This window comes from Vombatus ursinus, unplaced genomic scaffold (genome assembly GCF_900497805.2).
Source record: "Vombatus ursinus unplaced genomic scaffold, bare-nosed wombat genome assembly UNPS02011334.1, whole genome shotgun sequence".
Classification (NCBI taxonomy): domain Eukaryota; kingdom Metazoa; phylum Chordata; class Mammalia; order Diprotodontia; family Vombatidae; genus Vombatus; species Vombatus ursinus.
Window position 1 is genome coordinate 3,548,668 of NW_020951112.1, and position 25,156 is coordinate 3,573,823.

General features: G+C 40.6%; 1 protein-coding gene across 2 annotated transcripts; it reads right to left on the reverse strand.

The window, feature by feature from the left end:
* Positions 1-2,136: 2,136 nt before the first annotated feature.
* On the reverse strand, positions 2,137-24,814 carry ACTR6 (actin related protein 6). 2 transcript variants are annotated; one of them, XM_027855757.1, is made up of 12 exons: positions 24,645-24,814; positions 21,322-21,439; positions 18,570-18,638; positions 16,789-16,912; positions 13,755-13,890; positions 13,300-13,356; positions 11,866-11,964; positions 11,698-11,776; positions 8,944-9,115; positions 7,357-7,495; positions 6,921-6,981; positions 2,538-2,620 (listed from the first exon to the last, which is right to left on the reverse strand). In XM_027855757.1, exons 1-11 carry the CDS (start codon positions 24,710-24,712, stop codon positions 6,960-6,962), a joined length of 1,083 nt encoding a protein of 360 aa, XP_027711558.1. In that variant the 5' UTR covers positions 24,713-24,814; the 3' UTR covers positions 2,538-2,620; positions 6,921-6,959. The 2 variants fall into 2 exon arrangements, with proteins under 2 accessions (XP_027711557.1, XP_027711558.1); XM_027855756.1 differs by lacking the exon at positions 6,921-6,981 and having other exon boundaries at positions 2,137-2,620; positions 24,645-24,810.
* Positions 24,815-25,156: the final 342 nt, after the last annotated feature.

A 25,156-nucleotide genomic window follows, 5' to 3' on the forward strand; every position in this document is an offset into this window, starting at 1 on the left:
TCCATAATTGACAACTGCAGAGTATCACTGACAGACCTTTGGCATTAAAATGGCACATTTTTATGGCAATGAGCAGTTCAGAACTATTGGAAGTGTATAGTTCCCCAAATGTGATATATTCATCTCCTCAACTATTTAAATCTGAGCTGACTCACATGCAACAGATAGATTAACTCAATGAGTTCATCCAACTGCATCTTATAATCTGGACAATATATTTGTCATCCACTTTGTTGTGCAATTGTAGATTTTCTCTCCTGTCAAAATGGGAAATAGCACCTATATCCCATGGGTGATGTGAGGACCAAATGAGATCATTAATGTGTGTAGAACATTTTATAAATTTTAAATCTCGGCAATTTGTATTATTATCTGAAAAAAGAGAAGAAATTCAATTAATCAATTATCAGGTTACCATGTTCAGAAAATTGTGCCTGGCATTTGAATGTATCGAGTCCCTGCCCTGAAGGTGCTTACCATCTATTGTAGAAAAGAACTAATCAAATAACCATAGTAGAGAACATGGAGGTTGTTTGGTGTAATGGCTGGAACAATGGACTAGACATTTAAGACTCAGATTCTGGTCCCAGCTTAATCACCCACTAACTGTGTGATCTTAGGGAAGTCCCTTGCCTTCAGCTGTGGTTTTGTCATCTATAAAACAAATCACATAAGCTAGACACGAGGCACAAAGTGTCAGTAACCAGATAAGCCCGTAACTGATCAGGAGGTCTGGGAGACGCCATGGCAGGTAGTATAGCAGCAGTGAAGCACTGCATGTGAAAATGGTACTTGCTGACTGGCTGGAGACCAGCAGTCCGCTCCAAGGGGAACCCAAGATCTATATACAAGACAGTGCAAAATACGGGTGGAAAGAAAGGCTGGGCTGGGCCACGTTAGTGAGGGTCTGATGAAGCAGCTGGTACTTCATTCAGTGGGTAGTGGGGCATCATTAAAGGTCTCTAAGGTGGCAGACAAGTTCCTTTTTGCCACACTCCACAAGAGGAGTCTGGTGAAGAACCAAGCCAGAAGAGTCTTCACAGTCACAAGGCTGGCCCTTTGTTTCACAGAAAAGCTTGCACCCATGAAAAGTATTGGGCAATTTCCCCAAGGCAGCCCAGTGTTACTGCAATGTGTGTTAAGATAAATGTCTGGATTGACCCATTCCATAGCTTCTCTACTGGACTGCTTCCCATTTGGACAAGAGGCACTCTGCTTCGTCCTGTGTGGGGTTAGGCTGAATTCCTTCCAGTGATACTCATCTCGTTTGGGAGGCTCTGCACCATCCTAGGACTTGGTGTAGTCAGCGCGATGTTATTCACAAGCAGGCTAAAAACTTTGAGACATATCCATATCTACTGAAGCCTATGCCGTCTCCATCAATTCCAAGAATAATGTAAGTGCACACTGAGAATTGTCTGCGATGAAGGTTTGAGAAGGGAAGGTACTAGCTTTTTACAAAGGTTCTAGAAGAGACTGCCTCTTCATGGATGAAACATGTAGGGAATACAAAATCCCTTTACAGTGAGAGTTTGTTAATGACTGATGAGTATTTGAGCCAAATAGTGTCTTCAACACTGTCCTCTCACCATGCGTCTTCTATGCGTTATGTCGGAATCAGGAAGGATTCCTTAAAAGATGTAATGAGAGAGAATTGTGTCGGACAACGCTCGGATTACTAATTATCAAGAAGCATAAAAACAGGGCAATACGTACTCTTCAAAGGCATCTGCCACCATCATGGAGGACGGCCAGGGCCAAGACTACACTGAAGGCAGATTACTCACGAGATGGCAGGGGTCCAGATCCTCCTCTTTGCAAATTCCATCGTGCTGGATCCATCAAGCCCTGGAACAATGCAGAGCCTCCTACATTTCTTCATAACCTTGACAAATCGACATCAGTTCTTCTCATTCAAAAGCAATACTAATAACAATGCTTTGTGGAATAAGTGAAATGAAACATTTAAGCAATAATAAAGAGTGAACAGAAACAAAGACTATACACTAAAGGCAATTTATTAAATATGCTCTAAGTAAAAATTAGAACACTATTTAAATTATCATTTCCATCATATATACATAATATATAAAAGAATATGAAAACTAAATGAAGCCAAAAAAATCTTATTTCAAATCACATATATGCAAAAAAATGAACTATCAAAGGCTGAATCTGTTCTTGTAACTATAAAGAATAAAATTTTAAATGCATTTAGTCTTTTATTCATCAATGAAAAGTAACGTGCCCTAAAAAAATTAGTGCAAGCCTCAACAGAAGCCTCGCTCCTAAATAAAAGTGTACAATAAAAGTACATACGCCCCTTTGTACTTACCATTTATGGTATGAGTCACTGAAGCTAAGCTTTCCAAAGCTCTAACACAAAGTATGTCAATCAACTCAAGACACTTTCCAAGATGAAAGATTACAATAGTGCTCATTAACTTCTTTAAAAAGAACTGCATAAACACATCCATTCAGGAACGGTCTTTAAATATCAAATTTCTCTTCACATATGCAATGTCCATTTTCTTCATAATCTTCTCTTGTTACCACCATATCTTCAAAATCATCATTCTCTGATATCAGCTTTCCACCTTCCCACGAATAAGTGATTGGGCTGAAAATAAAAATAAATGAACCCAGATGAAGCTGCAAAAGCTACTAGCAATCTCTGTCCAACTAGTAAACAAACTACCTAAGACGGAAGACTGAAATCTTCTCTGTGAAGCTGAAAAACTTGTACAAGAAGTACACTTCAGAGAGCAAGCCTACAGAGGCTGCCTGGGCCTTCATCGCAACCAAGCCACTGCTACTCAAGTCATATGGTGATCCCTTCCCTTCTTCACCCTGTACCTGCAGCCCTGGCCTCTTGAGAGGGACAAAGACGCCAGGAAGAAAGCTGTTATCTAGTCGTGATTGAATACAAGTGCTAATTACAGGGCCAGAATCTCCCCCAGCTATACCTGAACCTTTCACCGCCCCTGGAAAGGCTGTTTTCAATTGGGAGCCAAGGCACAAAAGGTGCATCATCTCAGTGTTCTGCTGTCTTTTGGGTCCTGTAAAGACCCAAGACAGTCCCCCTCTATGTGTGCTGACATTATCCTTCATATAAGAATAAGAATGACAACACATTTGAGTTAAATTTTAAGTAAATTTAACTAAAATTAAACCAGAAAACAGATGAAGTTCCCAGCTAGAGAGCCAACCTAGAGGTCAGGAATGCTTGGGTTCCTGCCCTGCCTCTAATTCATCCAGGCTACATGGGACTCCCAAGAAGCACTTGGCCTCATTCATACAACCCCCCTGTGGGCTGAGGCAGTTCCTGCTGCCTAACTCCTTAAGCCAAGCCTGCATATGATGCAGTCACAAGGGATGCTCCATAAAGGTTTGGAGCAAGGATGCAGAACTATCATCAACCTATCTCCCCTGGGCTAAAAACTAGCCCCAGGGAAGTGGCAAAGACTGTGACTGACTAGGGAATCCCTCTGGCTCATCAGCTCCCGAGTCACACACCCTAACAACTCATGTCCGCAGTTCTCATTTTCACTGGGAATGCTAATGCAGCCACAGGGTAGCCAGCAGGCCTTAGCATCAGGAGGCCACGAGTTCAAGTGTGGCTTCAGACTCATGCCTCCTTTGTGACCCTAGGCAAGGCCCCTAACTTCTCCATGCCCCCTGCCACCTCTACGACTCTCACATCGGCAAAACAGGTGCCAATCTATACAGGTAGAGGGGGTTTCTTTACTGGAAGCTCCCTTTCTCAGTGAAATCATTGGGCTAGTCCAAAAATTAATGCAGCACATGAGTCAGGAAGGATTTGCAATGCTTTTACTCTGCCCAGAAAAACTCATGCAAAATTAACCAATAAATAAAAAAATAATATAAACATCAGCATAATAACAAGGGACTCTTGCTGAGGTAATAAGACATAAATCAAATACTCTGAATTGACAGTGTAAGTCAAAGTTCAAGTGTCTGAGACAACAAATGCAATAGGAGCTTACAAAACCTATTCAGAGATCTGATTTTCACTATCCACAAATGGGATGACGGCCCTCCAATTCTCGGAGGCCACCTGGTAGCCCTGATGCTTTCTCTCTGTATGACCCTGGACAGATCCCTCACCCATGCCGGGCCTCAGTCCCTCCTCTGTATAAAAGTGAATTGGACTCAGTGGCCTCCAAAAGCCCTTCTGACCCCATATCAATGACCCTCCTTGTTCCTATTTTCTCTCATACTTCTAACTCAAAATTTAACCAAAAAGAAAACAATGTCATCTCTAACCCTGCTTCCTGACAAATATCCATGGCACTCAGTAACACTGTTTCAAGGCTTTTTTATGACCCCTGAGTCCTGTATGCTCAAGACTTGTATTTAGGAACATACAAGGTGCAGTCAAATAATTTAGTTGGGCACGAATGTCTATACTAAGGGTTTGGATCTATACAATGTGATGTATCTGCATCCTGATCCATGAAACAGAAATGACAAAATCAGTATCACTGATCTCACAGGAAGCTTGGAAGGCTAGAAGGAGACAGCCAGATCTGCGACTGACAGCTGGAAGGGCCATGCTGCATCCACTCATACAGAACCTCCATTTTATCCAGAAAGTAAAGAGATAGGATGAAATTGCTGCAAAGCATTAATTTTATCCATGTGGTAAAGAGACAGGATGAAAAGTTATTGTTTTTATTTTTCCTTAAAGTAAAATTATAACAAAAAAATTATATTAATAGATGCACCTGGTTATTCTAGTATTAGAAATAAAAACATGAGATAAATGCAAGCTTTTATTTATAAATCTACTTTTAAAAAGCTGAATTTTTTCTAGTCATTTTGTAGTGGAGATAAGTTGTTACCCGACAATCTCAATATAACAAACTTTAGCTGTTGATTGCTTAAATGTTTAACTTTGATGAAAGTTCTTACTACATGTCATAGAAGTACTTAAAGCAAAACTGAATTCCACTGTCTAAGAGATAGTGTTCCCTGAGAACCAACTAAAAATCTACTTGAAATAATTAACAGCCAAGCTGCAGAATATAAAATAAACCCACATAAACCATCAGCATTTCTCTGTATTACCAACAAAGTCCAGCAGGAGGAGCTAGAAAAAGATATTCCACTTAACATAACTGCAGACCAACCTAAAATACTTGAGAGTCTACCTGCCAAGACAAACCCAAGAACTACATGAACACAATTACAATACACTTGATGGAGTTGTGAACTGGTCCATCCATTCTGGAGAGCAATTCGGAACTACATCCAAAGGGCTATAAAACTGTACATACCCTTTGATCCAGCAATGCCATTACTAGGTATGCATCCCAAAGAGATCAAAGGAAAAGGAAAAGGAGCTATATGTACAAAAGTTTTGTAGCCGCTCTTTTGGTGGTAGCAAAGAATTGGAAATGAAAGGAATGCCAATCAACTGGGGAACAGCTCAGTAAGGTGTGGGACATACTTCTAGGTTGTATCCCAAAGAGATCATAAAAATGGGAAAACGACCCACATGTACACAGATATTTATAGCAGCTCCTTTTGTGGTGGCCAAGAATTGGAAATTGAAGGAATGCCCATCAACTGGGGAATGGCTGAGCAAGTTGTGATATGGAAATGTAATGGAATACTATTGTGCTATAAGAAATAATGAGCAGGTAGACTTCAGAAAAACCTGGAAAGACTTGTATGTTCTGATACTGAGTGAAGTGAGCAGCACCAGGAGAACACTGTACATAGTAACAGCCACGTTGTGCGATGACTGACTTTGACAGCCTCAGCAAGGCAAGGATCTAAGACTACTCCAAAAGACTCCTGATGGAAAACGCTATCCACATCCGGAAAAAGAACTATGGAGTCTGAATGCAGGTGGAAGCAGACTATTTGCTCTCCTTTTCTTTTGTTGTTTTGTTTTATTGCTTCATTCTCATAATTCCTCCCCTCAGTTCTAACTCTTCTTTACATCATGACTAAGGGGAAAATATCCTTAATATGAATGTATAAGTACAGCCTATATCAGATTGCATGCCATCTTGGGGAGGAGAGAGGAGAAGGGAGAGGAAAATTTAAAACTCAAAATCTTACGGGTTTTTTTTGTTTGTTTGTTTGTTTGTGAGGCAACTGGGGTTAAGTGACTTGCCCAGGGTCACACAGCTAGTAAGTGTCAAGTACCTGGTCTGAGACCAGATTTGAACTCAGGTCCTCCTGACTCCAGGGCCACTGCTCTATCCACTGCACCACCTAGCTGTCCCAAACTCAAAATCTTACAGAAGTGAATGCTGAAAACTAAAAATAGATAAATTAATTATTAAAAAAAAAAATAAGTTGTGGTATATAATTGTGACAGATTATCATTGTACTAGAAGAAATGACGAGCAGGATGCTTTCAGAAAACCCTGGGAAGACTTATATGAACTGATACAAAGCAAAGTGAGCAGAACCAGAACACTGTATACAGTTAAAAGCAATACTGTACGATGATCAGTTAACTGTGAATGACTTAGCTATTCTCAGCAATACTATGACCCAAAATAATTCCAAATGACTTATGATGAAAAATGCCATCCACTTCCAGAGAAAGAACTGATGAAGTATGAATGCAGATCAAAGCATACTTTTTTACTTTATTTTTCTTGGAGTTTTTTGTCTCTTTTTTCTTGCAATATGGCTGATAAGGAAATATGTTTTGCATGGCTGCACATGTATAAACTACAGCATACCGCCTGCCTTCTCAAGAGGGGAGGAAGGGAAGGGAAGAGGGAGGAAGAGAATTTGAAACTCAAAATTTTAAAAAATGAATTTTTTTCACATGTAATTGAGAAAAAAAATTTCAAGAATCTAGAGAGAAGCAGTATGGCAGAGTGAAGAGGGCTCTACACTTGAAGAGAGGAAAACTGAGGATCATATCTCACCTCAAGCACTTCTTAGCTGCAGGAACCTGGGCTACTCATTTAACCTTTCAGCTTCAGTAAACTGGGGACAAAAAACAGTATAATATATACTATAGGATATTCTTCACAGGTGATGTTTTTGTATGTGATTGAGAAAAAAATTAAAAGAAAAAAACCAATGTGTTATAATCAAGGTTACACCTGAAAAAATGGACTGTTTGTAAAATGCATACAATATCCAATGCAGTACAGTTTGAAGATGAAGATCTATCCTGAAGAATATATGCCCCCCCCCCAAAAAAAGAAGAAATGAAAATCATGTTAGGGATTGTGGCTGATTTCTGAAAAGGACAGGGTACTGTAAACATGTCTCCCAAAACACTACCACCAATAAAAATAATTCCACACTTGGTCCCACTCCCGTGTTTTATTTCTACATCACAAAACCCCCACTTACTTTTCAGGAAGCACAACAGAAACATCATAATCTGTCGGAGTGAGACACCGAACCTCTGCGTAAACCCGATCCCTGAATCCTGGAAAGAGGGTGTTTCCTCCAGTCAAAACAATATTCTTGAAGAAATGGGGTTGCATTTCTTGTGAAGAAAAAGATAAATGGCATTAATAAACCTGAAAATTAGCTTCAGGTCAGGGAAAGATTGTCTCTAATCCAAGGACTCTCTGGTCACACTGTATGGATTCTGCTCAATGATAGGGAATGAAAAATAAAACTGACCCCATGTATATTTCCTTTTTGGGGGTGGGGAGGAAATAGCTCTATGTTATCCATATTTGTACACTATACTTTTGTTAGGAGCAGTCAATATTTTTGGATGATAACAACTCTAAAGAAATTATCCATTGCTTCTCCCTAGACATCTAGAATACTATATCTTTAAAGTTAAGGCAGAATGAAACTGAAAGTTTTGCCCAAATTTTACTGTATGTCAGGCTAATAACGATCACTGTGGCAATACTCAAGATTAATGCAATCATTAGTACCCCACAAATACAAAAATATTTTAAGAAAGGATCTAGGTTCCAACATTTGTTTGATGATGAAAGAGTTGCCACAGAGCTGGCGGGTGTAACAGCCACTGTAGATGTCCCAGGGGAAGTCATGTGAAGCAGAATGAACACAGGACATAGAAAGATGGGAGACTTGCAAACACACCACTGTCGCAAAGACCTCTCACCAAATTAAGGACAAAAAGAGCTAACTTTAATCTTGGCCTTCAATGTTCAGCCACCTGCAAAAATCTCTTACTTCCATCAAACACACACTCTGTAAGCCAAATTTTCCTGCCATGTTTAAGCTACTCCCTGGGAGTAGGAAAAATCAGAATCAACATGAACACTTGCTTGCCAGCCCCCTGAGTCCCATTTAGTTCAGTGTATCAAGTAGAACCCAGGAGATGGCTGAAAAGCTTCACTCTTCAAAACGCAATTAGTTTACAGACCTATGCATCCAAAGAGGTTGGAAACCATTCTATTCATATTTATGAAAACCACTAAAATGACAGCTTATAAATATTTCTAACCTAATCTGCACTAGCTTGAATAGTACTAAAATAAAGGTCAAAGGTTAGGATCCATGTACTATCTAACCACAGTTTGAAACTACTAGCTATTGCTGGAAAAGCACTCTGCTAGCAAGAAAGCACTAGAAATGCTAAATACATCTGAGTTATCACTGAAATACTCTGAAGTGTAGATCTTAAGTTCAAGTCAACCATAATGGTCCCTTCAAACTAAGAACAAACTAGTGACAAAGGACTAATACAGGGAAAAATTATCAGAGGATATTAGGCAATCTCCTTTTTTCTCTGTCTTCACAGCTAGAACAGATTTTCATCAGTTAGAATTATATGTTAAAAGTCCCAACAAGATGCTCTCTTCATAAGCCCCTTCCAATCTTAAGAGTATGTGACCATACTATTACTGTTCAATATTTGGTGGGTCGAGGGCACGTATAGGAAACACAAATGTTCATACTGTCAACATAAAGCTATACATCAGAACACCTGTGTAATTACAACTGTACCTTCAGGCAGATTCTGAATAGAATAGACAATAGCTTCTGGGATTCCCATTTCTTGAATGCCTATGTCAGAAGGATTAAAGAGTATTTCTGGAACAGCAAATCTCTCATTTGCCAAGCGAAGAATTTGTTCCCCAGACTTATATTTTCCACTTAACACCATCTCTTCCCTTGGCTAAAAAAAAATATGAAATGAAAATGAATTAAAATAGATTGAGATTGTATTACCTAATTCACATGAATGCTATTAACATAAATGGCAATGATGCTATTAGATATAACGGTTCATAAAACTTAAAAGCATAATCTGTCTCCAGATGCCTTTAACAAGAACTAGTTCCTAAAAGAAACGTCTACTTTAATCCATAGATACTAAAAGGTTAACTAACTGGGTAAGGTAGCATCCACTTAGGTTTTATTACCTATTACGAATGTAAATTTCTCCGAGAAAAATTGTACTTTCAAACTTCAATCAACTACAACCTCACCAATCCAGGTGCTCCCGCCACAAGTGCAGACTGCATGCCTGCCCATTCAGGGTGACTGTGGTACAAGGTCACTCATGAATCTATCGAAGTGGCAGGATCCTTCCTCTAGATCTCTTCATCTTGTATGGTGCCAATGGAAGAAACACGCATTCTGTCACTGAACTCTTGCTCTGGCTACATGACTGGTCATCTTTTTTTCCAGTCATATAATTTCTCTACTGACATTTCTCATATTCCACATAGTTCCCCATCTGTAATGTGTCGCTTACACTTAACTACATACTTCTCCAGTGTCCTATGGGGGGATCCAAACGTTCAACCCTTTAGAGACTGTAGGGGTTTCCCGACTTAAAGCCATACAACATCACTGAAAGAATACTGGTAATAAAAAGATAAGCCTTTATACCTACTCTCCCACCTATACACAATTTTCATGAGAATTATCTATACGTGAACTGAGGACATCTTGAATAAGAGAACAAGCAGGCTGTCCCCAAGCAATAGGGACATTATCATTTCACAAGTGACTGAAAGATGCTGAAAACATAAGATCCTACTGTTTATTGTATGTTAATTTTTTTTTGGGGGGGGGGGTGAGGCAACTGGAGTTAAGTGACTTGCCCAGGGTCACACAGCTAGTAAGTGTCAAGTGTCTGGTCTGAGGCTGGATTTGAACTCAGATCCTCCTGACTCCAGGCCTGGTGCTTTATGCGTTGTGCCACTTAGCTGCCCCTTGTAAGTTATTTAAAAAAAAAAAAAAGGCATTAACGTCAGTGGAATAAAAACTGCCTTACAGGCTCTTTTAGGGGAAGAGGTCTCTCATTCATACATCAAGATCATTTGACTCATGATGGAAAATGCTGTTCACATCCAGAAAAAGAACTATGGAGTCTGAATGCAGATTGAAGCATATTACTTGCTCTCTTTTTTCTTCTTTTTTTGTTTGTTTCTTTTTTCTTGTGGTTTCTCCCATTGGTTCTGTTTCTTCTTTACAACATGACTAATGTGAATATAGGTTCAGTGTAAATGTATAGGTAGAGCCTACATCAAATTGGGAGAGACAGGGAGAAAATTTGGAACTCAAAGTCTTATGGAAGTGAATGTTGAAAACTAATAAATAAATAAATAAATTGTCACAAATATTTCCTTGCTTTTGTAAAAACAAAAACCTTCATACAGTCTTTATGGATTCCATGATCACAGGTAACAGGAACCTTGCTTTAGGTTGTTTACTAAAAAATGACACCTTCTGTAGCATTACGTCCTCTAGAGCCCCCTGGCTGAACTAATTTTAGCAGTTTTAAATGATGGATGATGCTGACTACTTCCTAAAACAGCAGCACAGTTTATAGTGATTACACTTCTTATTGGATGCTACCAGGACTGGATTGATGAGGGCAGTGCAGTGATTGTGACCTATATTCATTATTTTTGTAACTAAAACAGCTACTTCTAAGATCTTTTTTTCCAAAATTCTCTCATTTTTATGTGATTAAAACACATCTCACTTTAAATACTCATTTTAAAAAGACAAAAACTTCATATACTATTGTACTGTCTCACTTGACCTCTCTAGGAATAGCATAATTTGGATGGGGGAATGTTGTTTCATTTTCTATGTTCCTCTTAAATGGAGTAATATTGTGATATATACAGTTATGGAACATTTGGATAAAAATAACAGTTTGAGCAATAAAGAAATAGAGCAAGTGAGAAAATTATACTTCATTTTGCATAGAGTTCATCAGTTCTCTCTCTGGAGGTAGACAGTACCTCCAGACTAGGTAGGGAGTCCATAAAGACCACATGAAGGTTTTTGTTTTCACAAAAGCAAGGAAATATTTGTGACAACTGTTTTTAACTGTACAATTTTCAAACTCTTGAATACAAAGCACTGAAATTCTAAATTTTAACAATATCCTAACTAAAAATCCTTATAGGAGAATATGTCAGTCTTTTCCCACATCTTAACCAAAATTATTATGTAGTTCAGTTTTTGTGTTTGTATAAAAATTTCTTCTCTGTGATTCAAATTATGAAATGAAAATCAAGTGCATTTCCAAATATATGTAAGCTAAGTATGTATAAAACTATAATTTACAGATTTGCTTTCCAAACACAATAAAACTTATGAACAGATTAAGATTATTAATATATTTTCATTGGGAAAATTTATATTAAAATGATTACTCTCAGTCTCTCCCTGAAATGTACTCAATCGTATGAAAACATTAACTCAACTCAAAAACTGCGACTTCCACAAAATTACCTTACAAAACCCCTTTTTAATTGTGCTGAAATCAGGCAAAACGTAGTCTACCATAACTGTATTTTCTTCTCCTTTCAATCTGAAAAACAAAAGAGATTTTAAAATAGTTCAGCTCTGTGTGATATGACCTGGAATTGACTTTGATCATTAGGACATCAAAATGCATACTTTGCAATATCCATGTCCTTATAAAAATCTTGAGACACATAGCATACATCTTCTTTCACCTGATTAATTACGTGTGTTTCATCCATGACATGTAGCTGTCTGCAAAGAAATGAAATACAAAAAATCTGAAATTTAAAATCTGGGTCATAATAACCTTTTATTTTTAAAAGCATTTTGATTTAAATTCTATAGTAAACGTAAAAACAAAAAGACTTCATGAGTAGAATACAAAGTCTACAAAGAACTATACAGAGAGTATCTTATCCATATATATTTTGATAAAAACAAACATTTTGGTTCTAAAAGAACCAAACAATAAATATCTTGCATTTCGTATTGTTTTTCATTTACTAAAACACCTTCCCCTCCAGTCTTTCATTTGATCCCCCCAAAACTGCAGTGAAGACAGGGGTTATCCCCAATTGACACATGAGGAAACCAAGGCACAGAAAATTTAAGTTTCTTACCTAAGGTCAACTTACAAAAATTGCAGCTATCCCAAACCTTTGGGTAACAAGTTTTTCTACAGGGCAAAGTTTTCCACAGAGTTGAGGGTTTAACTTTGGAGCACCAAAAAAGCTTTCTTTTCATCATTTTGGATTGAAATCTAAACTGGATTATAGACTTCTCTACCTTATGAAACAAGTATATTGAATACTATTTATCTTTGTGCTGATGACTCAAGGTCAATAATTACTAATGTTGATTCCTGAATTCTGCTATAATATAGTCACATCCCTCCCAGCCCCAAAGGTTCAATGAAGTATGTAGTATTTTTTCCCCTATACTAAATGGCCCTGAAATGCTAGGTTTTTGAAGTCTTCGGTTTGCTTTTTATACTTTTTCTGACTCCTCCTTTGCTGTAAACTGTCAGCTTTTAAAAGTTATCACTGTGCCAGCCTGGAGCAAACTCCTTGTCCATTTTGACACTTCCAAACTGCTCTGGGTTAGGAAACCCAGAAAACCCAGACTATTACTATTCTATCTGAAATAAAAGCATACTAGCTCAGTAGCCTACGAGCCAATTGCACAGACTTCACACCACGTATTTTGGCTGCTCCAAAGTCTTTTTCTGTGCTCCCTAGTTCTCTCCTATGTTCTAGAAGGGCAAGAAAGCAAAAAAGTTGAGGTCTACAACACTTAACTGTACATGTTCATCTTTTACTCATCGTGTATTTCTATAATATTTATATTATTCAATTAGTAATTAAGATTCTCATTACGGTGAAATCACAGGCTTCAAAATAAACTGAGAAATTAGAATGGCAAAATCCGAGCTGATAACAAGTACTTCAGATTGTGTAAGTGAAATAATTAAAACACATCCAAAGCCGCATGACAGGTGATGTAGACATAGCTGAGAATGGCCTCCATGAGAAGAGGGCAGAAAGTCCATGACTTGCCTCCACAAACACCACGTAGAGAAAGTCTTACCGGTAAGAAATGATCTCCTTCAGATGATTGGTGAGAAGCTTTCCTCCAACGTTAATGCTGAAGGGCAAGAACCAAATTTTACTGCAGCAATCATCGTTATGTCAACACCGCAATTCTTTTACTCACAAAAAAAAAACGCAAACTCTGCTACATTTTTACTATTGCTTTCATTCCTGACTCTTTCCTTCCCTCCTCCTTGTCCTTAAAACATCTCCTGTAACAAAGATTTTTTAAAAAGGGGGGAAAATGCAATTCTAACAAGCAAAACTAACCAAAACACTGCCTAAGCCTGACAGTATTTTCAATTTGATAATTTATAAATTACAAATATTTTTATATAAAATATGATACAGTAAAATAATAGTAAATAAATATTAAACATCAAATATTTAATAAAATGTTTAATAAAATATAAAAATCTTTTAAAATAAAACAAAAAACGCAATGCAGCTTACCGAATTATTGCTTCTTTTTTCTTTTTACTTCTGCAATATGGTACTATGTGTGTAAAAGAATAACCACTGTCCACAATGATACAGCATAATTCAGATGGATTATCTCGGAAATAGCGATGTGCACTGAGGCCTCCAGCTACAATAAAATAACCACATATTAAGCAATCTTCTACAGTACATTGTTTTTAAAGTGACAGGGGAAGGAAAGCAAATAAAATAAGTATCACTGCATCTTTTCCTCTAGTTGTAACATGATAGTATATTTGTTTCTGAAAAACCTCAAGATGCAAGAAGGACAAATCTGTAAGATATTATCACTAACCAGTAGAGAAGATCTCCACAAAGTCTTCCTGCAGTTTTTAACTGCTTTATGGATTACCTAGACTGTAGATAAGATAAAAATACATGACAAACAACTTGTAAAGGCAAAATGAACTTTCTCCTGTTGGCGAATACAGGGCCAGTTCATTATCCATATGAAGTATCTGTCCAAGAGCGAGGTTATTATGGACCAATTCTACAGGATGTCCACCCTAATGCATATCCCAATCTAGACAAGAGGCATTCTTCATCATTTGCTTTTATCTTTGTGGACTGTCAGGCCAAACTCTTTTGAGTGTCAACAGATCTCATTTCAGAGGCTCTACAGTGTTCTAGGGCTCAATACAATCAACATAATGTTATGCACAAAGGCATGTGGAGGACTTCACCATCTATAGAGGTCTCCTCTTTCATCTGGACTTTACACCCAGCGAACTGGGCCTGGACTTGAACAGGAGGAGCACAGCTGGCTAGACTGTCTTTGGAAAATGGTGCAGTGCTTATAATCACGCCAAGGGCCCATCTTTTAACAACAATATTCTTCTCATGACGGCATATGGCTATGAATCACAGAATACCAGAATCTCTACCCAAAGGGCCATGGAGAAGCACGTAGTGGATGTGAGTGGGATGCAACAAGTTACCAGCAAACAAACATGCAAGAAAAGGGGCATAAAGGATGTTATCCTAGAGATGTAAGATGTGCAGCCATAAAAAGGTCATATAGTAAGAGCAAGGGATAAGCCCCTGGTAGACACACAATGTTAAAAGATCTAAAAAGGAGCTCCAGGCCTTCTGTGGTAAATTTATGGGAACAGAAGGACAAGAAGATGAGAGGGCATAGATGCAAAGCTATCTGCACTAGTGGAGAGAGTGGCCACATCATGGAGCTCACAGATACACTAAAGCCCTAAAGAAGCTAACGTGGCCTTCCTTCAATATGGTGAGCCGAGGGTGGCTTCCCTTCTCAATTATGGGAGCCTGTGCTCCTCTGTCACAGGATCTGAAAAAAAAAGTTACACTGTGTCCAACTATTGTTTTTAAATATCATTGAAAGATTATTTCTATCACAACTACTATCTGTTATTAAATTTAAAGTTAAAAAATGTACAAAGTTTATAAACATCCTTTAAATGAAAGTGGAGGGGGACAGAGAAAAGGAGAAAGAGAGGGAAGGAAAAATAAGCAAAGGGAGGTAGGGAGAGAAGGAGGGAGAAAGGGAGAGAAAGACACCAAGGGGAAAGGGGAAGGACAGGAGGGAGAGGAGGAGGTAGAAAAACAGAGGGAAGGAGACAAAGGGAAGAAAGGAAGGAGAAAGAGAAGAGAGGTAAAAAGGGAGAGACAGACAGACAGATAGACAGAGAGCAAGGAGGGGAGGGAGAAGAGTGGGACCAAGAACACTCAGAGGGAACATGACAGGCATCTTCCAGTACCTGAAGGGCTGTCGTGAAAAAGACTCATTCCACAGAAGAGAGAAGTAGGAACAACACATGAAAGGTGCAGAAAAGCAGACTCAGGGTGCAGATGTAAGGAAGAACTTTGTAACAATCAAACCTGCGCGTGCACAAGTGTGCAAAGGACTGCTGTCAGAGATGGTGGCTTTCCCTCATTTGGTGGCATCCAAGCAGAAATGACCACTTCCTAGAAATGCTGTGGAGGGGATGCCTGTGCAGCTACAAGGCAGCCCTGATGGTCCCAGATGCCCCCTCAAGTCGTACTATCTGTGATTCCATAGCTTGGGCACAAATCCTCACTGTGCTAGTCACTACCTCCATAGGGAGCACGGCAGAGTACAAAGAGCCCTGGCTCTGATCAGAGAAGGTGGGTTTAAATCCTGCTCCTGAAGCTCAACCCAAGCAGGTCTGGGCCTCACTGCCTCCATCTGTAAAGTGAAGGTCGCACTTGATGGCTACAGAGGGTCCATTCAGTTCCAGATGCACGAACCCAGACCCTGCCAGAGACCCAACAGGAGGCTCTTAAGCTTTCTGACTTCACTGTCTTCGTCTCTAAAATGGACTGGGACTGAAAGATTCCTGAAGAGGTCCTCCCCCGCTCCAAAATCCAGTGGCTCTAAGACTGTGCTTTTAGGAAGTCATTCTCATGACACATAGTCACCGTGCCCCTCCTACACTCCCAAGGATGATCACAGTAACAGTAACAACACCAACAATGACGGCGGTAACGATGAGACACTCAAAGCATTTTGGTCTCCCTCTCTTTCTTGAAAATTCTCAGGACCACGTACTGAAGAAAGCATCCAAAAGGTGCTTTTCTCACAATCTCTCCCAATGCAGATGTGCAAAAATCATCCTCCCCACTTGGCAGAAGACGCTCACGAAGGTTTGGTAATTCGCCCCAAGCCACCCAGCTAACAAGCTGTCACGCAAATGCAAGTCTTTTGGCTCGAGAGCCGTCATTCTTCGCCCCCCCCCCACCCTCTCCATGCTAGGAGTTGGAGGAAGTAAGCACTTAGGCCTCATCAATGAGGCCGTCCACGCCTAGAGCAGACGCAGGACGTTTACATAGAGACTCGGAACCAGTACGACGAGGGGCACTGGATGAACTCTGCTTTCTTCTCCCTCTAAAATTCCATGACTAATTCTTTCAACCAAGAAGGGCTATTTCCTCCCTCTTATTCTAAGACTGGAAATCTATGTTCACCCCATCTGTGACCGTAGCCGTCCAACTAAATTAAATCCCCAAATCAACTCACCATTGACTCTAAGCACCGCTTGGAACTGATATTCTTCAAACAAGATTTCGTTCATTGACTCTTGAATTGAAGTGAAGTTAAAATACGGTTCTGTGATTATAATGTTTGTGTCTACAAAATCAACCTGTAAGAACACAAAATATACAAAAGCTTTTTATGACATCAACAAGAATAGTGACAAGTTGCTTATTAGAGATCTTGCTATGCCTAAGTATATTAACAAGAGTAACCACATGGATTTTTTTTTTAAGAAAGCAGAAGAATAAAAAATGTAGGAATGAGTTACAAGTCGGGCTTGGCTCACCCTTAAGAAGCATAAAACATTCTCTTAATCAGTTTTCTCAAAACTCTCAGGACCAGGGACTAAGGAAGCACCTAGAACACAAAGCTCTTCTGAAGAATAAGCCCACGTACTGAAGAAAAATGGGAAGTGGATGTAACATCAAAGAATGGGAAAGGTGGGCAGGCGAGCAGACTGGCCTCACGAGAGCAGCAGGGAGCCCCACAGGGAAGTCAGGGAGTAGCAAACGCCACGCACATCTGACATCCCACCCCTACCCTGAGCTACCACCTCCCCTCAGACCTTCATGGGGACAGCCCAGAACCCTGAGCCCCAGAGCCCCACAAAGAGGCAGGCTGCCAGCCCAGTGCCCACAGCCATCATCCTAACTCATGGGGAGATGCCACCTAGGGACTGTTTCTGCATAGGCTGCAGCCACAGCTACTGCAGACCCAGGAAAGAAAGCTCTAGCCACCAAAGTCCTGGGCACTGTCACATGGCTCGAAGAGGCCTGACCATTTGCTTTCCCACCCTACCCTAAGGACCACAGGACCTTTTCATGACTTGCAGATGAAGCCTCCCACATGTGTTGTCTCTCCAATATGAACATCAGCTCTTTGAGAGGAGCCACTATCTTTTGTACTCGTACTCCCAATTCTTGGTACAGTACTTGGCCCAATGTACAAGCTGAATAAAAAATTTATTCATTCATTCATTCACTAATGTGGTGGGTGCTTCATTGTGCCCGCAGAAGTAAGACAAGGTGACCTTGCAACTCTAAAATCCGGTACCTTAGATATGATATAATCATAATACTGAAACCTGACAAATGCTGATTCTGAATTTTACAATCTCCCTATGTAGCCAACTTCCTTTTTTGCCTGGAAACAGAAATCTTATTTATCTTACATGTGGTTTAGCTGACAAAAGCTAACAGCTTTTGTGTCAGCATGAAGGAGTTCAAGTCTTGCCTTAGACACACACTGGCTAAATGGCCACAGTTAACTCCCATAATCTCTCAGTGATCATAACTTCACAGATTAGAGCACAGGCCTGAGGAGGCAGGATATAAACCAGGTGCTCCTGACATGGAGTATAGCACTCTATTCACCATGGTCCAGACATCTCTTAGACACTCTAAGTTACACCTGTGTTGGTGACCTTCATGACTGTAGGGAGTTTCTATAATGGGAGTTTCCCATTGTGATAAAACCACAAATCTAGACCTCTCCACTCCCACACCACTACCACCACCAAAATACACTTAGAAAATGAAAGTCTAGAATTTATCTATAGACTAAATGCAAATATGTTAAATGTATATCTAATAATGCACATTTATTATTCCAATACTATTTCAATTTCAACAATCACAAATAGTAACTACATTAACATTTTCAAAGTAAAAATATTTACCATCTTGAAATCTTAAATGTAGACCTGTTCTTCAATATTAATAAGCCTTGGAAACAAATCTGAACACAGAGTATAATTCTTTTACCTGATACATTTCTTTCCCAAAAAGGTAATCCCAAACTTGTCTCTGAACATCCCAATTCACCAAATAGCCCTAAAAGAATTCAGAAATTCAAGAATAATCTTTAAAACATCAACTGGAAAGAAGTCCAAATAATAATAGAACAACTCATACAACATACACTTATTAAGAAACCACAAAGTGCAGAATTCATGCAAAATGTTGAGGGGAAATGGTTTCTGCCCTTGTGGGGTTTTTAGTCTACTAGGTGAGTAGGGACGGTAAGAATGTACATAAGCAAGTATAATATACAATCACACACAATTCTCTCATGAAAAATGGAGGAAAATGCTGTATGAAGTTGAAGAGGGTAAAGTCCCCTGTTAGGTAGAGGAGCCAAGAAGATGCATGGAGATGTGGCATTTGAGATATGCTTTAAAGGATGGGAAGGGTTCAAAACTGTGAAGTAAAAAAAAGGGCTTGAATGCTGTCTTCAATAGCTGTAGCTGTAGTACCTCTAGGAGGCAAAGAACAGAGGCAGGAAAACCTTGGGGTACATAGAGGACAGCGGTTAGCCTAACTTTGCTACACTAGAGAGTGCAGAAGAGACAGTATTGGACATGTTGTAACAAAAGAATAGTGCCACTTTGTGGAGGGACCCAAAGTCCAGTAAAGGATTTTGTCTTTACTAAGGCGATGACAGGAAGCTACTGAAAGGCTCTGAGCAGGAGCAATCCATCCATGAGAAATGATTAAGCCAGCAATGGTGTAAAAGATGGATGGGAGGGAGAAAAGAAGAGGCACAGAAAGACTTGGTGGAGACTATTGTTAGGCAGTGAGGAATGCCCTTTCTGGGGTGAAAACAGTGAGAACAGAGAAGAGGGGTCTAAAGCAAGATGCTGTCAAAGTCAAATCAATGAGACTTGGCAAATGATTGGACATGGAAAGACAGAGAAAAGGGTCAACAATAATGCCAAGGCAGATGGAGCCACTGGAAGAAAAAGTGATGTCAGAAAGAAGAGCAGGAGAGAAAAGAGCAAAATAAAAAGTTATCCTGAGCGTGCTTTGGAGATGCCAATGGACATCTGGGGGAAGAGCCCGACAGAAGGTGGAGTGTGACGCTCAGGACAGCAGTCGGGCCAAGAGACCCCGGTCTGAACACGTGCATAGAGATGAAGGACAGAGATGACGAGAGTAACTGAAACTGAGACAGAGCAAAGCTGCAACGAAGCCACGAGGACCAAACGACATGCAAACATGCACCAGCTCAGGAAAAAGAGACAGAGAAGGGGACCTGGGAGGGGAGGGGAACACACACACAGAATCCCCTGGTGTCGCTACAAATCACTAAGACTTTCCTTGCTGGTCTACCTTCTCTCATTTCGTGTTAGATTTCAAACTACAGATATATCCCTATTAGCTCAAAATGGATATGAAGTAATACTTTAATAATTTAATAAGTAAGTAATAATTTAAGAGAAGAGAGCTACCATTTTCTATCTGCTTATTTTCTGATATGAGATAGGTTCATCATGCTTGGCTTATAATGAAAACAAGTCCATTCATTACTACTGTGAGATCTGCATGTATAACATAAGTGAGCTTACCTGGTAACATAACATCACTGCCATTTATTCTTAATAATACTATGTGATTTCAAGAAAAGTTCATTTGATTTTAGTAAGAACTTGTCAACTTTTATAAAATTTTATTAATAACTTGTCTTTAATTTAAATTTATCAATAATTATTTTTAAAAATTTAACCATTTATGTTGAAAAAAACAATATAGATAAAAAATGTACATTAAGATTATGAAATGCAGTTGGACAGATAGCCCAGTGATTTACAAACACACAAACACACACACACACACACACACACACAGATATATCTTAGACATATGCAGCAGATGAGTAATAAGCAGAGCCCAGATCTGAGAAGGAGAAATAAATTGGACAAGGCTGCATTTGGGAAACTGTGCAGTGCTCTCAATCGTCCTAAGCTACTCCCTACGACAAAAGCTCATCTCTTTAACAATGTTATGGTTCTGGTCTTTGTGGCCCAAACCGGTGATTTCAATGAAAGGAAATCCCTGGGGAGGAAATTCTCCTTACTGATGCAGATCAACAACTGTTCTGCACTTTTCAGAGAGAGCTGTGGGGCACTTACAAGGTTTAAGTGACATACCCAGGGTCACAAAGCTAATGCCCAGGTTGTGCTGGTTCTCTACCCCCTACGCCCATGCTGCTTCATTTTTTAGCATGATACAGAGCTTCAAATTATGAAACATCCTAATATTAGAAGCATCAAATTTTCAGGTGACAAAAAGGACAATGGAAAGATTCAAGGTGGGTATGAGCAAGTTAAAGTTCATTACCCTGTACAGTCCATGACTTATACACAAAGTATGGCATAACAGGCATTCTCAAGTGGTTCATACTTTTTATAAAAATATTCTGATAACTGATAAATGTATTTCACTAAAATTGCTTTCCTTTGTAATCCTATGCCGTGTGCTTTATGCATCTCAAAGTAGGATCCTGAGAAAGGGTCAAAAGCTTTGAGCAGACTGCCAAAGGGGTCCAGGACATGAGTGAAGGTACAGAACTCCTGCTTCATGGACTATTTACAGACATGCTAAAACTCGATCAAGACAGAAGGACATAGCAGGTTGAAATCTGTTCCAGTGAAGGGAGCTCCCACACCAATGAAATAAATGATGTACACTAGTCTGTTATATCCATTGTGCTGGCAATAAGGCATTACTTAGTTACCTTCTGAAAAGGCAGGATGTAAAAGAGTCCAGAAGGGTCCTTTATTTCATCTATTTGATTGGCTGTAAAGGTTTTGAGACGTGCTGTCTTTGACCGGAACTGACAGTTTGGAATAACACTGTTGAAAATAAAAAAAGTAGAAATTGCTTGAGATGTGAAGGCCTGGAAAATTTCAAGATTCCCCATCCCACCCACATAATGGAAAATTTTGATAATAAACACTTTGTTTGCATTTTTTCCAGTATTTCCCCAAGACTTTAGTACCTGTGGTAGAAGCGCCAGCAAAGATCTGCCTAATGAATAAAGCATTCACACTGGAAAAGGTAGGAAGGTTGGGGGAGATCAGATTAGGAAGGACTACACAAGGGACCTAGGACTTCATTCTCGAGGCTTTTCAGCAGGTGTATAAAACGATCCATGGCTGAAGAATAATGTAGCAGTAGTCTACATGATGGAATAGACACGCAGCCCAGATTAGTGGCGCAATGCCTGTCTGTCATCAATCACTTCTGACCAAAAGAGCTAGATGATAAGGATGTACCCTAAAAGTCTACTTTGGTATAACGTTCTATCACTGTATAGAAATGAGGTATCTTGAAGAACTGTGATAAGTTTTACTGGACCAGAAACTAGTTAGGAACATAAGAAGCTGGGGAGAAACATTCATGGACCAGAAAGCAAATCTAAAAATCCCAGCATTTGGGGACAGCTCTGATCCAGCCCCTCTTTTATCCAAAACCTTCTTCCATGGCTCACAAAACACCTTCAGAATGAAGCCCGGGGAAGCTAGGTGGTATAGTGCATACAGCACCAGCCCTAGAGTCAAGAGGACCTGAGTTCAAATCTGGCCTCAGACCCTTGATACTTACTAGCTGTGTGACCCTAGGCAAGTCACTTAAGCCCAACTGCCTCATCAAAAAAAACAAACAAACAAACAAAACAGAATGAAGCCCAAACTTTCTGGTTAAAGACTCAAGACCAGAGTAAATCTTCCACGATTTACCATGCCAGTTTCATCTCTGACTTCTCCCCTTAACTACCTGTGCCTTTGCTAACACCTTCTCTGCCTGGAATGCCCTCCTACCCCATTCCTGCCTATGCTCCTGTCCAACAGCTTACCTTTCAATGTCACCCGAAAATGCCAGCTCTTTCACCCACAGAGACTCTAAAAAGCGCAAAATGTTCCACATTTTTACACTAAATTATCATGGCAACCCTGTAAGGATACTACAGGTGCCATTACCCAAGACCTGGAAAGCGATTACCCTTCCTTCATCACTTTGGGCTTGCTCACTTTCACACTTAGAAAGGGCTGGGTCCTGGACAGGAAATCAGGGTCTCTTCTCAAAGCTTTCCTGATCTCCTACTCAAAAGCAACTATTCTTTCCTCTGCTTTCTCATGGCATTTTGCATGCAACACTTCAACAGCGCTTACCTGCCTTGAATTATGTGTATTTGTGTATATGTCTCCTGATTCTAGGTTCTTCAGGGAGCGCTTGTATTTTTAAATGCCTAGAGTGTCCTGCACATTGCAAGTGATCAAACGTCTATAATGGAAATGCAGAGGAAAGGGTGTGTGTGAGGGGCATAAGGATTTCTAAATTTTAAACTATTTGCCAAGATTTAAAAAAAAAAATCACCGTAAATTCAAAGCTTAATGTCTATCAGTCAGCACATACTCATCATACATGTATTACACGCCAGGCATGGAAAGACACTGGGAATATGAATACAAAAAAATGAAACAATTCTTACTGAAAAGGAATTTACATTCTAAGGGAATAGGAGAGATAAGACGACCATTTTGCTAACAGAATTTTCTATCTTTAAGGCAACTTGTCCATTTATATAATAAAAATGTTGTTTTCCAATTTTAGTAAATTCTATTTATGTAGCACATTAACAGAAACACGTTTAATTTTCAAAACAACCTTGTGAGGTAAAGTGCTTTGCAAAGCACTTTGCAAAAATAACATCCAATAGAAAGTGATAAGCTATTTGAGCAGCAGAAGCTGTTCATTTTTGCCTTTGTGTTCCCATCACCTAGCACCCAGCAGACATTTAATAAATGCTTCTTGACTGAATGAATGATTAGAAGCCACAGAAACTAGGAAACAGCCTTCCTGTCACACAGGAAAAACCAAAATCTCCTTTAGAAACTTTCCAGTTTCACAATTAAATCATTACCACCTGCCACTAGAGAATGTATGTGAACTATGAACTTCAGAGCTGGAAAAGACTTAGGGAACGTGTAATTCAACTCACTCAGTTTGCAAATGAGGAGACTAATGTCCACTGGGATGAAGCTTCTACTCAGTGTCACATCCAATGCATGGGACAGGGAAGGGATAAGAACCCAGGTCCTGTGGTGTCGGATGAAAGCTTCCCAGAGTCTCTGCTCTAAGGGGCTGCATATGGCAAAGCAGGTGACACTACAGAAGTGCTCTTTAGGTATTTCCACTCTATAGGCTGCATGGGACATCCTGGAGAAAGCACTAGAGGACCTGGAGTCTATAAGAAGCATTTATTAAATGCTTATTTATGCCGGGCACCGTGATTAGCGAAGAACATGAAAGACAAACGATATACTGCTCACAAAGCTCACATCCTAATGGGGGGGTGGGGGGAGCAGAGATACAACAACTGCACAAGGTCTACAAAAGTAACCTTAATCAAAAAGGGGCTAAGGGGGAAAGGGGAAGCAACACCCGAAAAACCATCCAGCGGAAGGCTGACCGTGAGCTGGGCCTCAAAAGAAGCTGGGAAAGCAGCTGACGGGGAGGGAGGGCATTCCAGGCACGGGGAATGTCCAGTGCAAAGGCAAGGAGTCTGGAGACGGAAGAACTGGTACGAGCTACGGCCAAAAGACGTGCGTCCCCGCAGAAGCGGACAAGAGACTCCCGGAGGGCAGGGCCCGTTTCAGTGTGGACCCCCTCTGCGACTCCCCCCCCCACATCGCAGGCTGGATAAATGAATTCATAAATGGGACCTGAGGCGGCTGTTTGCTACTCCCGAGATCTTGGGTGAGACTTGCCATCTCCGGCCTCAGTTTCCTCCTGGGGTGGTCAAGCTCGGAGGCCACTCCCAGTGGGTCACCCAGGCCAGGAACCCCCCCCAGCCCCCGGCCCCCACGTGCGTAGGCGGGACTTCCGGTTGCAAACACAACAACCCCCCCACTTCCGGGCCCCCCGAAGCCGCCACAAAATCGGCTACGGAGTCTCCCTTCCCCTCCAAAGCCGAGAGGCTCGGGGACGCTGGCGAGACTCCCCCGGCGTCAGGGACACCCACCCCTCCTCATTCCTGGCCGAGAAGCGGTCGCTCACCTGACGCCGTCGTGGCTGTAACCGATCTTGGCGTTGTAGGCCCCATTATCGAGCACCAGTGTCGCCATTATCCCTCCGCCCGCAGAGGAAACTACTGCGCAGGCGCCGTATTTTTGCTGGAGGCGGCCCTCTCTTTTCTTGTCCTCCGGCCGGTGGCCACTCTATGGTTCGGCCTAGCGGAGAGCCCCACGGAGCAATCCGCGGCTCCACAGCGCCGCTCTCGGCTGGGTGGAGCCTTTTTTTGCGGCGTTCCCCCGTCACGTGGTGAAGAGGGCCGGCAGAGGCTCCGCGCTTGCGCAGTGAGGAAGAGTGAAATCGGACGTCCTTGCAGGGGAGAGAAGTGAAGGCAGGGTATGGAGTGCTCTCTCTGCGCCTTTCTTCGTGGTGGTATCCTAGGGCCAGAGGAGGAAGGGACCTATCCAAAGTGAGACCGAGGGAGGGGTCAAGACCACAGACCCGGAACTGGAAGTGTCCAATGAACAAACGAATGAATGAATGAATGAATGAAGCGT

What these genes read in the sequence shown, in the direction of transcription:
- ACTR6 (XM_027855756.1), bottom strand. Translation starts at nt 24,712, where the DNA reads ATGGCGACACTGGTGCTCGATAATGGGGCCTACAACGCCAAGATCGGT. An exon ending in TTGGGAAAGAAATGTATCAG is followed by an intron (nt 16,913 to 18,569) that starts GTAAAAGAATTA and finishes GTGTTCTTACAG; the next exon opens with GTTGATTTTGTAGACACAAA. An exon ending in TTAAAAAGGGGTTTTGTAAG is followed by an intron (nt 9,116 to 11,697) that starts GTAATTTTGTGG and finishes ATTTTTTTTTAG; the next exon opens with CCAAGGGAAGAGATGGTGTT.